This window comes from Ceratotherium simum, chromosome 17 (assembly GCF_057802395.1).
Source record: "Ceratotherium simum simum isolate JZ-2026a chromosome 17, ASM5780239v1, whole genome shotgun sequence".
Taxonomy (NCBI): Eukaryota; Metazoa; Chordata; class Mammalia; order Perissodactyla; family Rhinocerotidae; genus Ceratotherium; species Ceratotherium simum.
Genome location: NC_141916.1, coordinates 15,322,139 through 15,344,459, shown reverse-complemented (window position 1 = coordinate 15,344,459; position 22,321 = coordinate 15,322,139). Strand labels below are relative to the sequence as shown.

Below are 22,321 nucleotides of genomic sequence, written 5' to 3'. Positions count from 1 at the left end.
AGGTGTGTGTGTATGATGGTCTTCCCCACTACAGTGTATCTCCATGAGAGCAGGGCGTTGTCTCTCCTGTTCACTCTATCTTCAGTGCCTAGATCAGTACCTAAAACTTAGGTGCTCAGTAAATATTTGTTGAATAAACGAACGTCTAAATTTGCCTCTGAATTACCACCTTTGTGAACTTGGTTAGAATGAAAAAATCCTCCAGTGTCTGATGTCCGTTAGGTAAACTAATCAAGTTTCTGAACAGCTAACCCCAGGCCCTGAACTTTACAATTTGACCCCACATTTTCAGTTTTTTGAGAAAACAAAGCTCACAAGTTATCTGGACTGTTTTCAGATCTGTTAGAATAGGAAGCTTTAAGTTGCTTTTATTCCCTAAACCTAGGTTAGAGATGGTTTTTAGAATCAAGGCATGAGGATTCCATGCCTTGGAATCTTTGATCACTTGTGTCTGCTTTTATGTCTCTCAACTGTGGTGTCTATCAGAACTTGGAAGTAAGATTTCCCTGTTGGAATGAAACAAGTAAAATAGAATAGAAGTGTAAATAGAAGTAAAATACCCCAAAGAGGTAATTTGCGTAATTCAGTGACTGGGAAGGTTGAGAACCTCACAACTCCAAGCAAGATGCAAGTATAGTGTCAGGTTTCATTGGACTTTGATTGATGTGAAGGATTCTGAAACTTAATCATGTTATGTTTCAAGAAAAAATATATATACTAATAAAAGGTCCTAGATCCTCAAGGATCTAGAAAAGGAAAGCCCCAAAACATGAATTGGGTAGTGTCTGTCTTAATATAACCAGAGAGAGAAAATTTTACTGAAACGCATAGTGTACTCCACTGTGGAGCAGGTTTTACCCAGACCTGGGTGTGAAATCCCCTGAAACTTAGGTGTCCAATCAAATTCTCTCATTCCAATCAAGAGCAGCTCATTCAGTCTTCTGAGAGAACTCTGCCACATCAGGACCCAAGCTAAGGGAGTCCTATAGAAGTAGGCAGGAGGAGAACAGAAAAAAAAGCCCGTGGGCATTCTCGGCTTCTCTGTGCTCCAAAGATTGAGAAAGGAGAGGCCTAGACCTCAGGGACTTGGCACAGAGGGTCTAGACAGCTTTGGTAGCAATCCCAGCTCTATAAATAGGGGGCCACCAGGGAAGGTGGGGTTTCTCAGATCATCCATAGCCTCTGGCTCTGAAAAGGAGGATGAAGATGGTAGACCACACTGCTCCAGCCCAGGTGTCGTGTGTACCTCTCTTACACAGAGCTGCAGGGGAGAGAAATGAGCTTGGCAGGATTCCCTCCCCACCACCAACAAGTAGTGAGTTCTGAGGGGTGCTCAGCTTCATCACCCTCCCTTGAGAAGGAAGACACAGTGGAAGGCTATTTCTGTAGAGTGCTTTATATACCAAAGCTCAAACAAGAGGTGGAGGTTGGAGACCTGGGAAGCCGAATCAAGGAAGAGAGATTCCAGCCCTCCCCTCACATACTTGCCTCAAGGCAAGCTTCACTGAACACACCTTGGACCTTTCAAATGCCACGTTTCCCATTGTTCCTTCTGGTCTAGAGAACTCGGCTCCTGGGCCTCAGGGTTGGGGAGTACCTTCACTAGAAGGGAATGAAGGAAATCTCCATCACCAGTCCCACCCTTTTGGGCCAGCTCAGTCTGTGGCCTCCACCTTGGTCCCCCGGGGCACCAGGAAGATGGCCCCATCAGCAGCCTGTTGCAGCACATACTCTTCAGGGGAGTAGTTGTTGCCCGCTTCATCCCGCAGGTGCTGGAAAATGTCCCGGTAGAGCTCCGTCAGCTGTTGGCGCATAACCTCCAGGGTCCGGTCGGCCTCCCCTCGGGCCCGGAGAAGCCGCTCCCGCTCACTGCCCAGCCGCTCCAGTTCCCGCTCCAGCTGCACGATAGTCTCCAGCTTTCTCTTGCGACAGTTCTGGGCGGCCACCTTGTTCTTGCCCCGCCGTCGGATGTCCCGGACCAGTGCCAGCTGGCTCTCCGTCAGCGGGTACCGTGCCAACAGCTCGTTAAAGTCATCTACCGGCAAGTTGACAATCTTGTCCGTAGGGAAGGGGATCTTCATGGCCAGGGCCCGACGCTCATCCCGACTCCCCGCCTCCCCCCGTGCAGTGGGCTTGGCCCGCACAGGGCCCGAGGAAGGCTCTAAGGCTAAGGGGGTCTCAGCAGGCGGCAAGGCATAGTTGGGGTGGGCCAAGGAGTTGGGCATCATCGAGTAGGGGTACTCCACCGGGTACATCTCTACATACTCGCCACGCCGCCGACCAACCTCTGTCCCCTCCAGCTCAAGAGATTCAGCGTCACTATAGTTGAGGGATAATCCTGAGTCTGATTCTGGGTCTTCTTGGGGCTTGGGTGGCCCTGCTGGCAGCCCAATGTCCAGGAGGGCCAAGGGGTCTGGGAGGGGCTCACTGAGCAGGCCTGAGAGGGTCAGTGGCTTGGAGACTGGTATGGCCATGTTACCATAGGAGTATGGGGGGTCTGGGACATGAGATGTGGGTGCTGGGAGCTCATAAGGTGGCGGAGGAAGGGGGAAGCCAGTATCCGGGTGGATTGAACAGGGGCAGTAAGTTGAGGGGTGTGGGGGTCCAGGGTATGGGGCTGGGGCTGGGGGCTCAAACGATGGCTCAGTTGGAGCATTCAGGCCCTGCAAGAAAGACACAGAGAGGCTGAGACAGGCGGAGGAGGAGAACCAGCTCTCTCAGGCCCAAGCTGCGGCCTTCTAAGAGACCCAGTGAGATAACAACAAGGGAACAGAAAGGTCCTAACAATCATTGAAAGCTTTCTGTAAAATTGCAATGCAGCTATTCCAAGAAGAGAGCAGCTTAAACAGGCATGGAAGTCTCTGAGGTCAGACTTTAGAAAGGACTACCTAACGTTGCAACAATTGTGGAATCTCTTCCTCAGGATAAGTTCTTACTGGGTTGAAATGCCTCATGTCCCCTTATTTCCTTCAGGAAGACAAGGAGTTGTTATCCAAGACGACCCCTCGGAACCCTTTCCTGCTGTGGTTATCTAGGGTCAAGGGGTCAAGTTCAGCCCCTGGCCATACGCAGGGTGCCCAGCAGAGGGAGCTGCTGTGTGGGAGGAGGGCTTAGGGCAGATCCTGAGGGCCCAGATATGGTGGCAGGAGAGAGAAAGGGGGCAGGCACAGAGCCAGGTCTAGGGGCTAAGAGGCACCTTGGGGAGCTGGCACAAGCTCTACCCTCTCCTCTTCAGTCCCTCCGTCCCTGCCCAGGTGCAGAAAGGAGGAGAGAACATGCTGGAAACAGGGCCCCCAACCCACGTCGGGGAGCCACTCTGCTCCAGCCCAGCTGGGGACAAAGGCATCATTGTTAGACCAACAGACACCCTTTTGTCCAACTAGCAGGAGAGGACCCCGGCATAGTCTGACCCCCCTTCCCGAGGCCCCTTACTACTCTGCTACCTGGGGGAAAGGGGCCCAGCTGCTGAGGGCAGGGGGAGGAAACGAAGAAAGAAGATGGGCAGGATTGGAAGAGAGGGAGGTCAGAAGGGAAGAAGGTGAGAAAAGGAAGGCAGGGATGGGAGGTGGGGTAGAGAGATGCGAGCAGAGTGGCCGCTGAGAGCTTATGCCCCCAATCAGATCCTTCCTCCCCACCACTCCTCTCCCCTGCTCACCCACACCCCAGCCTCTCAGTGTTCTGCACATTGATCCAGAGCGCCCTCCTACTCCAGCCCTTCCTTTTCCAGTGCCTGGAACATTTCCAGCTTGAGACCCTGAGCCCTGCTTGCTCCAGCCCCCTGCCTCAGTCCCAGCCAGACTCTCTGCTTCTCTCCTTCCTCACCCCGCCCCCCGCCCCCACCCCAACCCTGCTCACCTGCAGCTCAGTGATGGACATGATCTCTTGCCAAGTCAGTTCCATCTCGCCCAGCTCTGGAGTGGGCAGCTGTGTCACCCTGTTCCTGCTCTGCTGGGGAGGACACGGGGGCATCCTACTGGGCCAGGGCCTGGTCCAGGGTCCCCCAAAGCCCAAACAGCCCCAGCAACCTGTGTTGAAGGAGAAATGGGGGTTAGGGTGTCTCCTGCTAGGGGTCAGCAATTTTGTCCTGCCTCCATGGAGAGGCTCCCTCCAGCTTCACCTGAGAGAAAGAGAGACCTCATCCCCCAACTCTGGCTGGACTCATCAACCAACTCCTTAAGCTAGAAAGTCTTTTTCTGCAGTGAGAGCTCCACCTCACCTGCTGTGGCTGTAGTCAGCTCCTTTGGGAGCACAGTAGGTTTTTACCTTTTTTTCAGACAAGATGCCTTCTCTTCACCCTACTTCTTATTCCCCAAAAATGTATCACTGGCCAGGGCAGAAGTCATGTCTTCTGGGGGGGTTTTCCCATTTTCTGGGGCAACATCAGGGATCAATCCTGCTTTCCTCCTCTGTTCTGTTTTAGGATCTTTTCTTCCCAAGATGACAGTGAGTGCTTGGGGATCCCCAAGGAGTGTGTTATGGGAAGAGCCAAGCAGACAGCCCCTCCCCTTCCCTGAGATATGGCCCAGGCCTGGTGGGTGATAGCAGCCCTGCCCTCTCCTCCTATCCTGGCCCTGGGCTCCTCTGCCTGGGCCAGATAAGAGGTTTATCAGCTGCAGGCAGCAGAGGAGGAATGGTCCCTGGAGACACCGGACCTCTGCCCTGTGTCCCCACAGGGTCATCTTGGCCATAGCCCAACCCACACAGCCAGGAGTCTTTTCTCTCCTAAGGTAATATAACAACCATAGCAAAGACTCATTAAGCATTTGTCAAGAACTGTGCTGGCGTTTTACAAGCATTAGTTTATGAGATTGATTTTCGCAAAGATTCTCTATAAGGTCCATTCAGAAAGATTGATTTTCATAAAGATTCTGTAAGGTCCATTCAGAAATTGAGACCCAAGCCGGTAAATAGCAGGGGCAGGTCCGGAATCTATACTGGCTGACTCTGCTAGCCTATACTGCCTTCCAGGTGCCTTCCCATCCCACTCCTGTGTCTCCACACTCCAAGCCTCTGTTGGTGGTCTACATCAGTCAATTCCTTCTGTGGAATTGCAGTCTCTTTTCTCTTCTTCTGGGGAATATCTCTGTAGAGCCTTGGAGACACACTCCCCTCCAGCACCTTTTCTTCTGATCTGGGCTCTAGCTACAGGTCAGCCACAAAGCAGCAGTGTGATGTTGGGCAAGCCATCACACTTCTCTGAGCCTCTGTTTCTTCGTTTATAAATCCAGGGAGTTGGACAAGTTGAACCCAGAGGTCCCTTTCTCCTTGGACGGCTTAAGGTTCTCAGCAAACTCTCACCCCTGCCTTCATCTTCCCCTCTCTGTCAGCCCCTCTCCTCATCCTACCTCCCTAGTCCCTGACACCTAGCTCTCCTGTATCTGCTCTCCCTGCCTCCAGCAAGAGATTTCAAGTAGATTTGGCAGGGGCCTCCTGATCTCTTAGGGCCAGACACCACACCCCACCTCTGCCATATAACTAAAGGGGGCAGGCTAGGAGTAGGGGAAACTTATAGAAGGACAAAGGATAGGACATCAGAGGTCATCCGACCTCAAATTGCATGACCTTAGATCACCACAAAGATGGCCTATCACAGCTATTTAATATGGAATCCACTCTTTGACTTACCACAAAATTAGTGACAGCTGCAAATTCTCCTTTTGAAGGAGGATCTCCCTTAGCCCCTGCCCCCACCCCTTTGTTATACTGCTGTCCTCTGGGAGCTGGGAGTTGGTGTAGGCACAGGCCCTTGGCCAGTGGGCAGAGTGGGTGGGGTGTTTATGTCTGTCCAGGATGCCATTTCAACACCGGAACCCCACCCTCCCGCACCCAGGTTCTGGCGGAAATTGCTCAAAGGCAAAGTGAATGGAGAAGGGGTTTAGGGGGCAGGGACGATGACTCTTGCCTCATAGTCCTTCACACACACCCCCACCCCTTGTCCCTCCTTATACCTTCCCGGATCTGACTCTTAGGTGCAGTACAAAGACCCTGCCCTAGGAGGCGGGAGACCAGGTTCTCTGGCCTTCCAGATGCATGACCTTGGGCGCATCGCTTCATATTCAGTCTCCTTGGTTAAACGGAGACGGAACTAGAGAACATCCTTGCTGTGAGAGGCAGTAGACTGCATCTGGCTCAAGCAGTCACAAACTTTATTGTGCACCACATTCCCCCAAGGGACTAGTAAACACAGACTCCTGAAAGCCTCCCACCCCAGACCTACTGAATTGAAGGTGCGGGTACCCAGCATTCAGCATTTTAACAAGTGCCCTGGTGTTTCTGATGCCAGAAGTCCACCCCCCAATTGAGAACTACTAAACTCAGCTCCATCTCCTCCTCAGCTTGGACAGGGAAATGAGAACTCAAAAGGGGAGCAAGGAGAGACAGGAGGTTGGGGAAGGGGGAGTTGAGGAGAACTTCTGGATCAGCTCCAACCAGCTCTCTAGTGCAGTGGCAAGTTTGCACCAGGTCAAAGGGGAGTACAGTCATGCATCTCTTAACAACGGGGATATATTCTGAGAAATACATTGTTAGGCGATTTTGTTGTTGTGCGAACATCATAGAATGTACTTACACAAACCTAGATGGTATAGCCTACTATACACCTAGGCTATATGGCACTAATCTTATAGGACCACCATCGTCTATGCGGTCCACTGTTGACCAAAACGTCATTATGGCACTAATCTTATAGGACCACCATCGTCTATGCGGTCCACTGTTGACCAAAACGTCATTATGCGGCGCATGACTGTAGTATGTTTTTCCTTAGACACTCAGGGACTGGTGGTGGTCTATATACCAGGCATAGGCCCCTCTGGGTCTTAGGAGCCTACCATCCTGATGACTGGCCAGGGGGCTGGCAGCCAGTGATATAGATCAGGGAGGACGGTATAGTCAGAAACGGATCAAATAGAACATCATAGAGGGTGCAGAAACTAGAGAGATACTGGGAAAGTGCAGCGGGCCTCTCTGTGTCCCTTTTCTTTTACAATTAACAGTTCCCACTTTCCAGTTCAGCCCACACTTTGAGGTCACAGCCATCTTACTCCCCAACATTATGTATCAGGTAGGACTGGAGCCATCTCCAGGGACTACAGTCCATCCTCTTTACTCTCATCCTGATAGGCCTATCCAGAAAGATCTTTGTCACAATCCCTGAGGACTCATAGAATGACATGGAGCTTTATGCTTAGGGATATGGGATGAGGACGATTTAGGGAGGGATGCTGGGGAGAGGAAGGCATTTGGTCTCAACTGCAGCCCCAGGGCTCTAACAACCTTGACAAGGGGGGAGATCAATAGGGGGTTTGCCTCTGGGACCCTGTTCAGAGGCTCATTAGACCACCCCACCCTGCCTCTCCAAGTGTCAATAGGGGCAGTGAAAGGATGATGAGGGATCAGTGAAACTTGGGGTGTGGAGTGGCAGGTGAGCAACCTATTTAGAAAGATTAGGAAGAATCCCCAAAGAGGGAGAGGCACACAGAGGTGAGAGAGAAACAAACAGAATGGAGGAAAAGGGGAGGCAGGGAGGGAGGGAGGGAGGGGGAGAGAGTGAGAGAGAAAGAGGGAGATTTGACCAGAGTGAGATTCAGTCTCCTGGAGGCATACATGATTCAAACAGGTGTATGGGAACAAGGGAGAGAAGGACAAGTTTCTCCATCCTGTCACTCGGTCCCCATACCCCAAACTCCAGTCCTTTGGGGGCCAATGACTAGGGAATCCCAGCCCTAGCAGACCTGATGCCTCCCCTCTTCTCTTCTACTGCTTCCCAGCCCCTACCTCTCAAGCTGCCAAGATTTCCAGTTGGAAGGAACTACACTGGGGATGGGATGCCTTCTTCCTCTCCCTTCCAGTTCCAGCTGATCCCTACTGCCTGGGGCCAGAGAAGAGAGGGGCAAAGGTAGGCAAGAACTGAGCACCCCCTACCTCCACCCCCCATCCTGCTGCAACACTTCTCAGCCTGCCAAGCATCCTGTGTCTCCAATTCCTCAGCTGCCCCCAAACCTTCCCAGCTGGCTGGACAGGGCAGCATGATGGAATGGAGTAGGGGAAAGGGCAGCGCTATATACCTCAGAGTCTATCCCAGGGCAGACAGCCTGCTGAAGGGTTACTCAGGGTCACTTCCCAGCCCCTCAGGGACCACTCTCTGGTCCCCACCCACAGCCTTTCACCCCAAGAATCCCAGAACGCTCAGGAAGCCATCTAGGTCTTCTCCCAGAGGAGTTCCCAAGGATGTCAAATTCCTAAACCAGGGACAGCCTGGGAAGGTCTGAGATCTCCTAGGAATGTGCGGAAAGTTGGTTATTTTCTCTCTCTGCCCCCTCCTCCACCTCCCCAGCCTGCCCCTGGATCCCACTGGAATCTCCCTCCCACCCCGCCCCTCAGGCACCTGTGGCAGGGTCCGAGCAGGGAGAGGAGAGAGATGAGGCTCCGGGTGCTGTCTCTGGGGAGGCTGGGCCTGGGCTGACACCTCCTAGGTGAGGATCCCTGCTACCTCTGAGAACCGGGGAGGGCCGTGCCCCGCCCCCGGGCCATTGCTGAGCGCTGAGCGTGGAGGCTGGGCTGAGCGCGGAGCTCCGGGGCGGCGCACCAGCCTCCTCTCTGAAGCCCTCGGCCTGAGTTCTCCGTCCTTCCTCCAACCCTCCCCTTTCCCCGTGGCCCTCCTCTCCTCCTGCCCTTTCTGTCCAAGAGAGGAAACTTGAGCCCGGTGTGGTTTCTGCCCACACCCCGCCCCCACCTTGCTCCCGGCCGGCGGGGCACGCATGGCTCCAAGCCTCTCCCAGCCCTCCCTTGGAGCCGAGGAGGCCAGCGAGGTCTGCGTTTCTCCCATGCATATGATGAATTCTAACCGATGGTCCACTCCAAAGTGACGTCCAAACTCTATACAAATTGTAACCTCCTTCCCTCTGGCCCCTTGACTCTCTTAGGGACAGGGAAACTGAGTCATGGCAAGGTGGAGGGTAGCTGAAGAAAAGGACCAGGTGTCTTGCCTCCCAGCTGTTTAGGCAGGTGGGCATTTAGGGCACTACTTTTATTTTATTTTATTATTTTTGTGTGTGTGAGGAAGACCAGCCCTGAGATAACATCCATGCCAATCCCCCTCTGTTTGCTGAGGAAGACTGGCCCTGGGCTAACATCTACTGCCAATCCTCCTCCTTTTTCCCCCAAAGCCCCAGTAGATAGTTGTATGTCATAGTTGCAGATCCTTCTAGTTGCTGTATGTGGGACGCTGCCTCAGCATGGCCGGCCAAGCCGTGCGTCGGTGTGCGCCCGGGATGGAACCTGGGCTGCCAGTAGCAGAGCGCGCGCACTTAACCGCTAAGCCACGGGGCTGGCCCCTGCACTGCTTTTATTTAAGGAAAGCTGGGTTCTGGGAAAGGGGTCGGGCAGCTGTTTTGGGGAGGAGGGGCAGCTGGCTGCTTTGATGTGTCCTTTCACCTGTCGCCTTCTCCCCTCCCCCACAGCCTCAGACGTCCTAGGACAAAGACCTTTTTCTTGGCCAGGTTTGTTGTCAGTGTGTGAGGGGAGTTGGAGGGGGGTACCCGGCAGGGACATTATTCACCTTCCTTAAAGAGACCCTGGGTGCCCTCTGTCCTCCTTTCTTCCAGGCAAGGCACCCCAGCCACATGGCAGCCACATACCCTGGACAGGTCAGGACACGTGTGTAGGATATCAGGTCCATCCCCCAGCACCCACAGCAGCTCTGTGTCAGGCCAGTAAGTACCCCCAGAAGTCACTTATTCATCTTTTTGCCTCCAACACACAACCCAAGTCCCAGGTCAAACAGATCTCTTTCCAGAGACTAGGAGAAAAGAGTCTTGCTTCCTCCTACCTTTTATTTGCTTTCAGCTTTAAGGAAAGTCCTTCCTATGTCTAGCTTCAGTCCTTACAGCTGCAGCTTATACTTTTTCTCTATTGTTTCTTCTTATGGTGTTCAAGTTAAATTGGAAACAATTAAAGACTGAGGAGGCAGACAGGTGACAGCCTAAGGCAGGGCTGGCATTCAGCCAGCATTCTCTGACAGGACTGTGTTCACTGTTAAAATAATGAAAATGTGCTGTCCCAGTTGATAAAGAATAGCTGCTGGGAATTCTCCAAGTGTTCTCCACCACTGTATCAGCCACTCCAGTTCTCTCTCAGGACTCCCCACAACCCAGCAACACAACCAAGCAACTCAAGAGGCAATGTGACACCTCCTCTTTGCAGCCTCCTTGCAGCCCGTGTGCGGGATTGATCAACGCCCATGCCAAACCCGTGGTTAAATGTTTTGAATTTCATCCCTGTCCTAGGAGGTCATGATTCTCTGTGCATGATCAGTGTAGGACAGGAGGTGACCCAGGGCTTTATTGCAGGTTACATGTGGGTTCAGAATCTCTGGATGGCCTGGGCATGAATCTGGGTCACATACATGGGCATTCAGATATAGCTCACTTTCATACTTATTTGGGCCCTCAGAGGGGGATGAGGGGTGGTGATAGTCACACTTGTGGCTGATTAAATAACATCAGGTCACGGCTAGTCAACAAACATTTATTGAATGAAAACTACAATTCAGGACACCGTTTGTGGCATTGCAGATACAACCATGGATAACACAAGCCTCATCATTCATTCAACAAATATTTACTGAATGTCTACTATGTTTTACATTCCAGGAACACAAAGATGAATAAGACATGGTCTATGTCCTCATTCACAGTCTAGTTGGGGAATTACATTAGTAAAGGTCCATGTAAAGTGCTATGGAGATTAATTTCTGCCTGGTGAAATTCAGAGAAGGCCTCCTGGAGGAGGTGACGATGGAGCTGGGCTATGGAGAATGACTAGGGGTTCACCAGGCAGAGAAGGGGAGAAGGGTATTCTGAGCAAAGATGTGAAGGCACAGAGGCATAAGACACAGAGTAGTACTTTGGGTTTACTAGGGTGGGGTGCAGGGATAGGAAGTAGTAAAGATAAGCTTGGGAAGTTTGGGGCTAGGTTGTCAGGTGTCGAAAGTTAAACCAGGGAGGTTGTATTTCATCCCATAAGCAACAGGCATTCGTAGAAGTGTTTGAAGCAGTTTACTGCTTAGTTAGGGGGACAGACATGGTCACGTAGGGTGAACTAAGTGCATAGACAGCCTTCACTTAGGCAACTGGCCAGGCGGAGGTGTCTCTCCACCTCACCCCCACTCCCCTCCTGTAGTAAGAGGCCGTTACTGCGGTTCCCAGACTGTGCCCTGCCTCTAGAACACCCTTTACAGCCCCAGGGGCAGGAATGGTTCCTTTAGCCCCCTCCTCTCAGATTTCTCATATCCAGAGTCAACAGCCTTCTACCATAAGTCTCCTTTGCTTGATGTACGATTAGCAGGGGATTAGGAGCCTGAACGGGGTGGGTAGTGCCTGTGGCTTGGCAAGGCAGGATACTTATGATTTTTCTATCCCCAAGATTCTCCCACTTAAGCAAAGGTAGCAGAGAGAGAATCTGGAGAAAAACGTGGCCACATATCTTTGCTGTCATACCATTCTCCATCCATGCTGCTCACCCACCCCCACAAGGCGGACTTGTTGCCACCCCTGCTCAATCCACCCTCACCCTCACCCTCACCCCAACGTGTGTGCACACCACCACCAGCATCAGGTCAAGCCACAAGCAATGTTGCCAAACACCCCACTGGGTTATGCAACCAGCTTCCCGAGTAGGGCGGGGCGGGTAGAGCTGGAACCAGGGGAGGGCCTGGGTCCCAGAGGGAGCTGGCTGCCTTGCCTGCTTGCCTGCTGGTCTGACCACAGTGGCCCCAAGGGGCGGGGGCAGGGCTGGCCCTTTATCAGTGCCCTGCAGGGTTGCACCCGCCACCCCCTGGCTTCCTCTCTCAACAGACGGAAAGAGGAGCCAGCCACAGGGGACAAGGGGAGGGCTGGGCGTTATCCTAGGCAGCAGAGCCTGGCGGTTACCCCGGATGGCTGGGGGAGGTGATGGAGGGGGTCTGGGACCAGGGAATAGTGAGGCCCTTCTTACTAAAGTAAGGGAGGGGGTAATTATAAACTGAGGCCCAGATCGTGGAGCCAGATCTCCCAAGCCATCCGTTATTTTTTCCTTGTGTTCTAGTTTGGGTAGGGATAGGATAGGATAGGATAAAAAAGTCTTTGAGGAGGTTCCTTTCCACAGATAAGAGTTCTCAGAGGATTGACTCAGGAGTTGAGGGAACACCGAGCCCCACTCTCAGGCCAAAAGAGCTTGCGGCTCTCAAGGGTCCAGGGAGCTGGGTAGGACTGAGGTTCCCAAACCCTGGCATCTAAGAGTTATGCTCTGCTAGCAGAGCCTAGCACTGAACCCAAAATGGATGAAGGCTGATAGATGAGTCCAGAATAACTCAGAAGAAATAACCCCTGGGGCTTAATTCTAAATCTAGAGAGAGAAGCAGGTAGTGTGTGGTAGAAGGAGGGAGGAGGACCAGATCTTGAATCTTGAGTCCCCGCATTTACTGGTTGTGTGACTTTGGGCAACACAACCTTTCTGAGCTTTGTTTCTTCACCTGAAAAAAGCAGATGATGATGATAATACCTATTTAGTGGAGTTGTTGGGGAGATAAAATGAGATCAATAAGAAAATGAATCTTATTATTAGGAGATGGAAGCTTAGAAACCTAGAGGCAAGAGTGCCTCAGGGGCTTGAGGAACTGAGAAGAGTCTCTCTGGAAGCCAGACTCTGGTAGAGAGATGCTTGGGACAGACCCGAGGCCAGCGGGCAGCCTGATTCTGGAAGAGAAGCAGGGCTAGGATGCAGCAGTGTCAGGTTGGGGGGGTGGGTGGTGGCCAGACTTCCAGGAACAAGACCTCAGGCATGGCTCCCCCACCCCAGGACTATTGGGCAGGGCCAGTTTTAGCCACACGATGGGCACAGTGCCAAGCTTATGGGCTTCATTCACCTTCCAGGAACCCCAGAACCCCTACCCACACCTCACCCTGTTGCAATCCTCTGCAGTGGGCGGAGCTGCCTAGGAAGTCCCACCCACTGCTCCTCAGAGGATGGAAGGCTTGATGTCTGACTATTTCCTCCTTTTCACAGGCATCCTGCTCATTCCAGCCAACTCTCCTCACTCCTGCTGCTCCCCTCCATCAGAACACTCTCCTTGGCCCTTTCTACCAACCTGAGGCAGTGTGGAGTGGAAGAGAGATCTGGATTTGAGTCTCAGCTCAACCCTTAGCAGTGTGGACTTGAGTAAATTATTTAACCTCTTTGAGCCTCAGTTTCCCCTTGGTAAACGGGCAGAACGGAGCTTCCATCCCAGGTTGTTGTGAGGGATCAGATGAGATAACGTACATACAGTGTTTATTATACAGAAAGTACGCTAATGTTGGTTCCCTTCCTCTGACCCACTCTCCACGGCCCAGCTCAGGTCCAGTTCTATCTCCACAACACTTTTGCTGGCTACCTCAGCCCTACACATATTTCTCTTGTGTAACTCCTTTTGCAATTATTATATGTACCAGAGAATTAATCAAACCTCATTTAAATATTTTATTTATTTTTTTATTCTATTTTTTTTGTGTGTGTGTAAGGAAGACTAGCCCTGAGCTAACATGCAATGCCAATCTTCCTCTTTTTTCTAAGGAAGATTGGCCCTGGGCTAACACCCGTGCCCATCTTCCTCTACTTTATATGGGATGCCGCCACAGCATGGCTTGACAAGCAGTGCGTCAGTGCGCGCCCAGGATCCAAACCTGCGAACCCTGGGCCGCCGAAGTGGAGCACACACACTTTGCTGCGCCACTGGGCTGGCCCCTAAATATTTTATTTTCTAATTGAACCATATGACTTTGTGTTTTATTATGTCATCCTGTAACAGTGATGGTATAAACTGTATTGTATAAAACTTGTCTCAGGCACCATGGTATAATGGTTAAGAGCATGAGTTTTAGAGTCAGAAATGCCTGCACTCAAACCTGGACTCTGACAGTCACTTTGAGATCTCAAACAAATTCTTTAATCTTTCTGAGCCTAATTTTACCCATCTGTAATTTGGGGGTAATAATAATACTTATCTTACATGTTACTGTAAGAAGTAAATGAGTTAAAAACTGGGTGTGTGTGTTTAATTCAGTGATTCAGTGCCTGGGACATAGTAAGCACTATTAAATGGCACGTATATGGTACATCTAATATTATTATTAAATAATTAAATATATTAAATTATTCAATTAAATTATTGTTAATTTTATTTATTTTTTCCCCCAAAGCCCCAGTAGATAGTTGTACGTCATAGCTGCACATCCTTCTAGTTGCTGTATGTGGGACGCGGCCTCAGTATGCCGGAGAAGCGGTGCATCGGTGCGTGCCCAGGATCCGAACCCCGGGCGCCAGCAGCAGAGCATGCGCACTTAACCGCTAAGCCACGGGGCCGGCCCTAAATTATTGTTAACTAATAGATAAACTTCTTATTGAGAAGGATTGCATTTTATTCTTGTCTTTTTTTATATATACCTCTAGGTGTTTAGTTCTGAGTACTATATACTGTTACTCACTCAACAAATATTTATAGAGTATTTAGCAAATTGCTAAATTTGGAGGATACCAAGATAATCAAGGTGTGCTCCTTGCCTTTGGGTGCTCACAGTCTAATGGTGCAGACACACATATAAACAGACAAATGGATGAGGCTAGTGATGTGAGAATAAATAAATTAAGTTTTTTGGGAGCAAAGAAAAAGGAGCAACTAACTGTCTCAGGGAAGGCCTCAGAGAGGAGGTAACCTTTCAACTACTCTTGAAAGATGGAAGAATCTGAATTTTCTAGGGAGAAAAATGGGGGACAGCATTCCAGGCAGAAGATACAATATATGTAAATGCACAGTTGTGGGGGAAACGTCTATAAAGCTTTGATCAGTTATAGCGTATGGGAGTCCCAGGGTTGTAAAAAGAAGTTTGGATGGAGAGGAAGCTTCCTGCAGATTCCTGGGACAGCAGGGTAGGTCATGTGACCAGGGCCAGGCCCACTCCCTGCCAGGAGTCTAGCTGCCAATCGAAGTTCCCAGATAGCCCTCTCCCTCAAAGCACTCAGGGGCAGGTAGGCTGACCTGTTCTGGGAAAACTCAGAGGGCTTTACTGAGGGGCTTCCAACCTCTAGGAGTAACCACTTGGCCAAAACTAACAAGGAGGGGGCATCCGGGGGTTCTTTTCACTGTGGTGAGCCTGGGCCCCTTTGATTCTCCAAGTCTCATGTACATCACGTGGAGACACAGGGATGAAGGACACCTAATTTCCCCTGTGCCTCTGAGCCCCTTCCCAAGTTCTCTTGTGTTTAAAGCTCTCCCCAAGAAGGCTGTCCACACCGGGACCTCACACTCTCCCTGTCAGCAGTTCTTCTTGTCTGTGTTCTCTCTGGTTGCAGCTGAAACCATGCTCATAACCTGATTGCCGCTGCCCCTGGCAATGTTTTCCCCAAAGAGACCACTTGCCAGAGAATGAGACACCCAAGAGGAGGAGGCATAGGGCTCCTGGTCTCATCATTCCCTAACTATCAGCTTTCCTTTTCCAGATTGAAGAGACAGGGGCTGGCCCGGTGGCCGTAGCGGTTAAGTTTGCGTGCTCCAATTTGGTGGCCCGGGGTTCACGGGTTCGGATCCCAGTCGCGGACCAATGCACCCCTTGTCAAGTCATGCTGTGGTGGCGTCCCATATAAAGTAGAGGAAGATGGGCAGGGATGTTAACCCAGGGCCAATCTTCCTCAGCAAAAAAAGAGGAGGATTGGCAATGGATGTTAGCTCCGGGCTAGTCTTCCTCACACACACACACAAAAAAACCAGACAGACTGAAGAGACAGAGAAAGAGAGAGATCCATATGGAGGATTGGTGGAGAGGATTGATGGAGAGCCAGCAGCCCAGTCACTGAGACAGGAAATGGAGAGCAGACTTCATTGCTTCTTTTTCTCTTGTGGGAGGAGAGGTAGAAAGAAGAAATAAGGAAAAACCAAGGGTTGGAAAGGAAAAGAAAGCTAGAACAATTCAATCCAGATAAAATCCTCTGAAATGTTCAAGCACCTCACCCACTGTTTACTATTTTCTGTGTTTCCTTCTCATTCCCTAACACGCTTCCTCTCTCCTAACATCTTCCTCCCTCAAGGACCTCTAAACCATCAGTATTGTGTTTCCGTTTTATTTTTTAAATAATCCACCCACTCCCCATTATATCCAGAACTATGAGCTTACAGACACTGTTAACTTCCTTGCCCCTTTTCCTCTGTATTGAACTTTTTTCAGGAAAAAAAACCAATTCTGGTTAAATCCAACAATTTAGCTTCTCTACCTCTATACCCGGGCAGCTAAACATTGATGGAGAAAATATCAGAATCCTGCTGACTATATTCACTGTAAATTTATGTCCAAAAAACTGAACATTGCCCAATAACTCTACATTTTCCTGGTAAATTCTCTTTTCTACTCTGCTCAATAACTGTTTCATACCTTCTCTCTTCTGAAATCTCCAATACCCCCTCCGCTTGCTTCCCTCTCAGCAGATGACCTTGCCTCATATTTCATTGATAGAATAGATGCAATTAGATGAGACTGCCTTATTTTTCCAATACCAAATCCACCAGCTTACCTGCATCTGTTCCTACGTGCTCAGCCTTCTACCTTCTTAAGATGAAAGAAGTGTCCCTCTTCCTGAATAAAGCCATCCCCTCTCAGCTCTGTGAAGAGATGACAGAATTAGATTCCTTTGAGTGCCTAGCTAACATTCAATTCTGCACCACACGAAGGTTGCCTTCTATATAGCTGACTACGTGGATTCGATCCTAAGGAAGAGTGGGAGAATAATTCAGAGGGAGAGCTGGATCGCAAGGTGGTGGTCTTAAGAGTTCATCCAGGTAGCACACCCAGCCCATTCCCTTGGATGAAAGCAGCAGCTATACAACCCCAGGAAGCTTCCTTTTTGTGGTCTTAAGTTTCATCATAGTCCTGTGTCGGGGAGACACCTCCTACACCTCAGAGATAAAGCCAGACTGCTGTTAGGTCAGAAAGATGCTCCCTTCGTCTATTGTCTCCCCAAGACCTGCTTCACTTTCAGGAGTGCCCCACTCAGCGCCTGAGACTTGAGGTGTCCTCATCAGTCATCTTGTGGAGGGGACCCACGTCTCCAGTCAACAGCTGTGGCTGCCGACATTGCTGTCTGTGATGACCACTGTTAGTGCTGTTTCCAGTTCTGCAGTGGCTGGAGTAGAAGCAGTGTATGATGGCTTTAGCAAGAGGCAGAGCAACCCTAGGCTGGGAGTCAGAGTGCTTAACACCTAATTCGGGTGAACTGTGTGTGGCCCTGGGCAACTTGAATCACTTTTCTGAGTCTCTGGTTTCACTCTAAAATGGAAAAACAAAACAACAAAAAACTCCTCTCACTATCTCTCTGAGTACATGAAATAAGGCTCCTTTCACACCTGGGTTGATATAAGAGTGACAAGAGATAGAAGCATTGTTGATTTTTCTTCTGGATCTGAGCCTCAGCTTGAAGGCCCAGAAGTTGATTTTGGTCAATTAATTCATCTTGGGAGAACTCACTTATGCTGACCAAACTTAAAAGAGCATGATATATAAGCCACATGGTTGATTTACATAGTTCTACATAAAACTCACAGTAGCCAAGACAATCCTATTGGCTGATCAAAATAGTTGACGATTTTGGAAGAAGACAAATATGATAATTAGAAGGTTGCTTAGTGAACAAGTGGAATTAGTTAGAAAATTTTAATGGCTAATAGAACTGCATCCATCTCCTTTATAAATGTATAAGATTCACTTGTGCCAGCCAAACAGGGAATCTTCTTCCCTAAATGTCACTGGAGAAATGTTGACAACATTTCTGTTTTTTCGGTTGGGGAGGAGGGATTATATCTCCCCCTTCTGTGAAGACCAGGTACAATTCAACTGATTGGGTTTCTGCTCCAGCCAAGTTAACACAATGGATTCCGTTCCTGTTCACTTCAGCCATTTTATTATACTTGATTGGGTTAGCGTTTGATTGTGTTAGGGCTCCAGCCATTTTACTTTAAGTGATTAGACTGCTAGAGCTTTAGATATTTTGATAGAATTATGCTTTTCTGAAACTACACCAGGTCATTTGCTACTTCTACACGTGGGTGATCTCATCCATTACTCTCTGACTTTTCCTAATTTCACTTGTGGTACACAATCTTTGGGGGGCATTTTCCTGTTACCGTTTTGTGTTCACTGCAGCCTGAAGAACTGCAATGGCTTCCTAGTTGGTCTTTCTGCCTTCCACCTCTCTTCCAATCCTTCCTACACACACAGTTGTCAAATTAATCATATTAAAGTTTTAGTATCCAGAATATATAAAGAACTCTTAGAGCTCAACAACAAAAAGACAAATAACCCAATTAAAAAATGGGTAAATGACTTGAATAGACATTTCTCCAAAGAAGATACACAAATGGCCAAGAAGCACATGAAAAGATGCTCAAATCATTAGTCATTAGGGAAATGCAAATCAAAACCACAATGAAACACCATTTCACACCAACTAGGATGGCTGTAAAAAAAAAAAGAGAAAAATAATAAATGTTAGTGAAGATGTGGAAAAATTAGAATCCTCATACCTTGCTGCTGGGAATGTAAAATGGTACAGCTTCCGTGGAAAATAGTTTGGCGGTTCCTCAAAAAGTTAAACATAGGATTACCATATGACCTAGCAATTCCACTCCTAGGTATATATCCAAAAGAACTGAAAACAGGTACTCAAATATTTGTTACACAAATGTTCATAGCAGCACTATTCACAATAGCCAGAAGGTAGAAAAAATCTAAACATGTCCATCAATTGAATGGACAAACAAAACAGGGTATACTGAGCAATGGAAAATTATATGGCCATGAAAAGGAATAAAATGCTGATATATGCTAGAAAATGGATGCACCTTGACAACATTCTGCTAAGTGAAAGAAGCCAGATGGCAAAGGTCACATATTATATGATTCCATTTATTTGAAATATCCATAGAGACAGAAAGCAAATTGGTGGTTGCCAGGAGTTGGGGGAGGGGGAAATTGGGAGTGGCTGTTTAATGGGTACCAGGTTTTCTTTGGGGGTGATGAAAATGTTTTGGAACTAGATAGACGTGGTAGTTGCACAATATTATGAATGTACTTAACGCCACTGAATTGTACACTTTAAAATAGTTAATTTTTGTCATATGAATTTAGCTTCAATTAAAAAATGCTTTTATAATCTCATGTCTTTGCTCAGAAGTGTTCAATGGTATCCAATTATTTATAAGATAACAAATAACAACGGTAGAGCATTTAACAGTTTACACATATTTTTACACATATTATCTCACTTAATCCTCACAACTTTATCCCCATTTTGATACTAACTTTTGTGTTTATTAGTTTTTAAACATAAACACATGCTTGTTGTAACAAAGTCAAACTATACCAACGTATATAAAGAAAAATTGTTTAATAATCCACTTTTTCCATCTCCCCATCTAGGTAACATATATTAATATCTTTCTTCCACATTGTACTCTATGTTGTATTTGCCAAGAATGCTCGTCTCTCAAATATCCACATGATTCATTCTCCTTCTCCTTTCAGGTATTTATCAAATGTCCCCTTCTTGACCACTTTTTTTTTTTTTTTGGTGAGGAAGATTAGTCCCGAGCTAACATCTGTGCCCATCTTCCTCTATTTTATATATGGGACGCCACCACAGCATGGCTTGATGAGCGATGTGTAGGTCCACTCCCGGGATCTGAACCTGTGAACCCCGGGCCGCCGAAGCGGAATGCGCAAACTTAACCACTATGCCATGGGGCCAGCCCCTGCAACATACTTTTCTTCATTTAACATGCCATTACCTGGACCGGCCCCACGGCTTAGCGGTGCGTGTTCTGCTGCTGGCGGCCTGGGGTTTGGATCCCAGGTGCGCACCGGCACACCGCTTCTCCAGCCATGCTGAGGCAGTGTCCCACGTACAGCAACTGGAAGGATGTGCAGCTATGACATACAACTATCTACTGGGGCTTGGGGGGAAAAAAATAAATAAAATTAAACAAACAAACAAACCAAAAAAATCATGCCATTACCATTTCTCCAGGTTAAAGCATATGGCTTAACATTCCTTTTTATTAGTTGCATATTACTCCACAGTCTGGATGTAAAATAATCTGTTCAACTATCCTCCTATTGATAGACAATAATGTTATTTTTTGCTATTGTAAGCAATGTTGCAATAAGCATTCTTATATATGCATCACTATGTACTGGGTTATGTTTTTAATTTCTAGGAGGGGATGTACCCATGTTTAATTTTATAGGATGTTGCCATAACACTTTCCAAGAGTGTAAGCTCCCACTCCCATCGTCATCTGGTCCCACTACTTAGGTTTGCATTCAAGGCATTTCACAATCTGGCCACAAAGTACCTTTCCAGTTTTACTCCATCCTCTTCCCTATTTCTTTATTTCAATCCTCTGTGCTACGAAATCAATCCCTCAAAGATTTCTTACACAACTGTGAAGACATTATGCTAAGTGAAATAAGCCAAACACAAAAGGACAAATATTATATGATTCCACTTATATAAGGTACAAGTACAGTTAAATTCGTAGAGACAGAAAGTAAACTAGTGGTTACTAAGGTCTATGGGGGAGGGGAGAACCGAGCGTTATTGTTTAATGGGTACAGAGTTTCAGTTTGGGATGATGAAAAAGTTCTGGAGAGGGATAGTGGTGATGATTGCATAACAATGTGCTTAAGGCCACTGAACTGCACATTTAAAATGGTTAAAATGGTAAATTTTATGTTGTGTATAACACTAAATAAAATATTTTTTTACTTTACAATTTAAAAAGTAAAAAAAAAAAAGATTCCTTACACATCCCAACCTCCATACCTTTATTCATACCAAACTCTACCTGTCATTTAATCAATGCATGAATGAATCAAGGCCTAACTCACCCTCTTCTCTTAGACCTTGACCTCCCCCAGCTCCCATCCTCAGGGATCACTCCCTCCTCAGTATCTGTGCCTCTTGACATTTAACCCTGAACTGCCCTTTGACACTGCTCATTCATCTTTGTATCTTGCATTTTTACAAATATTCATTCCATTCAGTAAACACTTACTGTTTGAGGATTTACCATTTGAGGGCTAGGTGCTAGGGAAATAAAATGAATGGGACAGGGGCCGGCACAGTGGCGTAGCGGTTACGTGCACTTGCTCCGCTCGGTGGCCGGGGTTCGCAGGCCCGGATCCCGGGCGCGCACCATGCACCACTTGTCAAGCCATGCTGTGGCAGCGTCCCATATAAAGTAGAAGAAGATGGGCACAGATGTTAGCTCAGGGCCAATCTTCCTCAGCAAAAAGAGGAGAATTGGCAGCAGATATTAGCTCAGGGCTGATCTTCCTCACATACACACACACATACACACACACACAAATGTATGGGACAAGGCACTGCCTCAGATGGCAAGTCTGGTGTTATGTTGATGTCTTACAAAATGCCTACGACCGGAAACGATGGCAGCAAGGAGAAAGTGTCCAACTCCACCTGGGACATCAGGGGAGGCTTCATGAGGAGAAGATGTTGATTTTGTTCTTTAAAAAATAGCTCATTTCTCTCCTTTTATTTATTTATTTTTTTAAATTTCATTTATTTATTTCCCCCAAAGCCCCAGTAGATAGTTGTATGTCATAGTTGCACACACTTCTAGTTGCTGTATGTGGGACGCGGCCTCAGCATGGCCGGAGAAGCGGTGCGTCGGTGCACATCCAGAGCACACACACTTAACCGCTAAGCCATGGGGCCGGCCCTATTTTTCTCCTTTTAAAATAGCACCCACACATTTTAGAATACCTGGAAAAATATGGAAACACTGAAAAAAGTCCTAGTACTTCGAAACAGCCACTGGTTACGTTTTGTTGTGTTTCCTTTCAGTCTTTTCCTCCACTCATTTTTAATAAATTGTTTGTAACCATATATACATGGTTTTATATTATGTGTGTATATATATAAATACATAGAGCGAGACAGAGACAGAGACAGGGAGAGAAAGGGAGAGAGGGAGAGGGAACATATGCATTTTACGTTTGATTGGTTCTTGAAGGTTTTCCAGGTGAAGGGAAGATGGAAACAAAAGGAGCAGGAATGATCACAGAACTTGAACACTAGGTAGGGCCTTAGAAAACTCTGGTCTGAGCCTCCCCATTTTCCAGAAGTGGCAGCTGTAGTCCAGAGAGGGTTACAAGGACTTGCCAGAAGTCTCCCACTTATTAAGGCAAAGTCATGACAAGAATATTTCTGATTCAGCTAGTTGTCTTCTCCTCACCAC

The 22,321-nt window shown here is 48.2% G+C and overlaps 1 protein-coding gene across 1 annotated transcript; it reads right to left on the bottom strand.

Moving 5' to 3' along the window:
• Window positions 1-1,378: 1,378 nt before the first annotated feature.
• NFE2 (nuclear factor, erythroid 2) lies at window positions 1,379-8,565 on the bottom strand. Its single transcript, XM_004429148.2, has 3 exons — window positions 8,387-8,565; window positions 3,856-4,025; window positions 1,379-2,663 (listed from the first exon to the last, which is right to left on the bottom strand). Exons 2-3 carry the CDS (start codon window positions 3,967-3,969, stop codon window positions 1,656-1,658), a joined length of 1,122 nt encoding a protein of 373 aa, XP_004429205.1. The 5' UTR covers window positions 3,970-4,025; window positions 8,387-8,565; the 3' UTR covers window positions 1,379-1,655.
• Window positions 8,566-22,321: the final 13,756 nt, after the last annotated feature.

Excerpts from the sequence above, each read along its gene's own strand:
- NFE2 (XM_004429148.2), bottom strand. The coding sequence starts at position 3,969 with ATGCCCCCGTGTCCTCCCCAGCAGAGCAGGAACAGGGTGACACAGCTG. Across the intron at positions 2,664-3,855 it reads TGTCCATCACTGAGCTGCAG|GGCCTGAATGCTCCAACTGA; the intron begins GTGAGCAGGGTT and ends TCTTTCTTGCAG.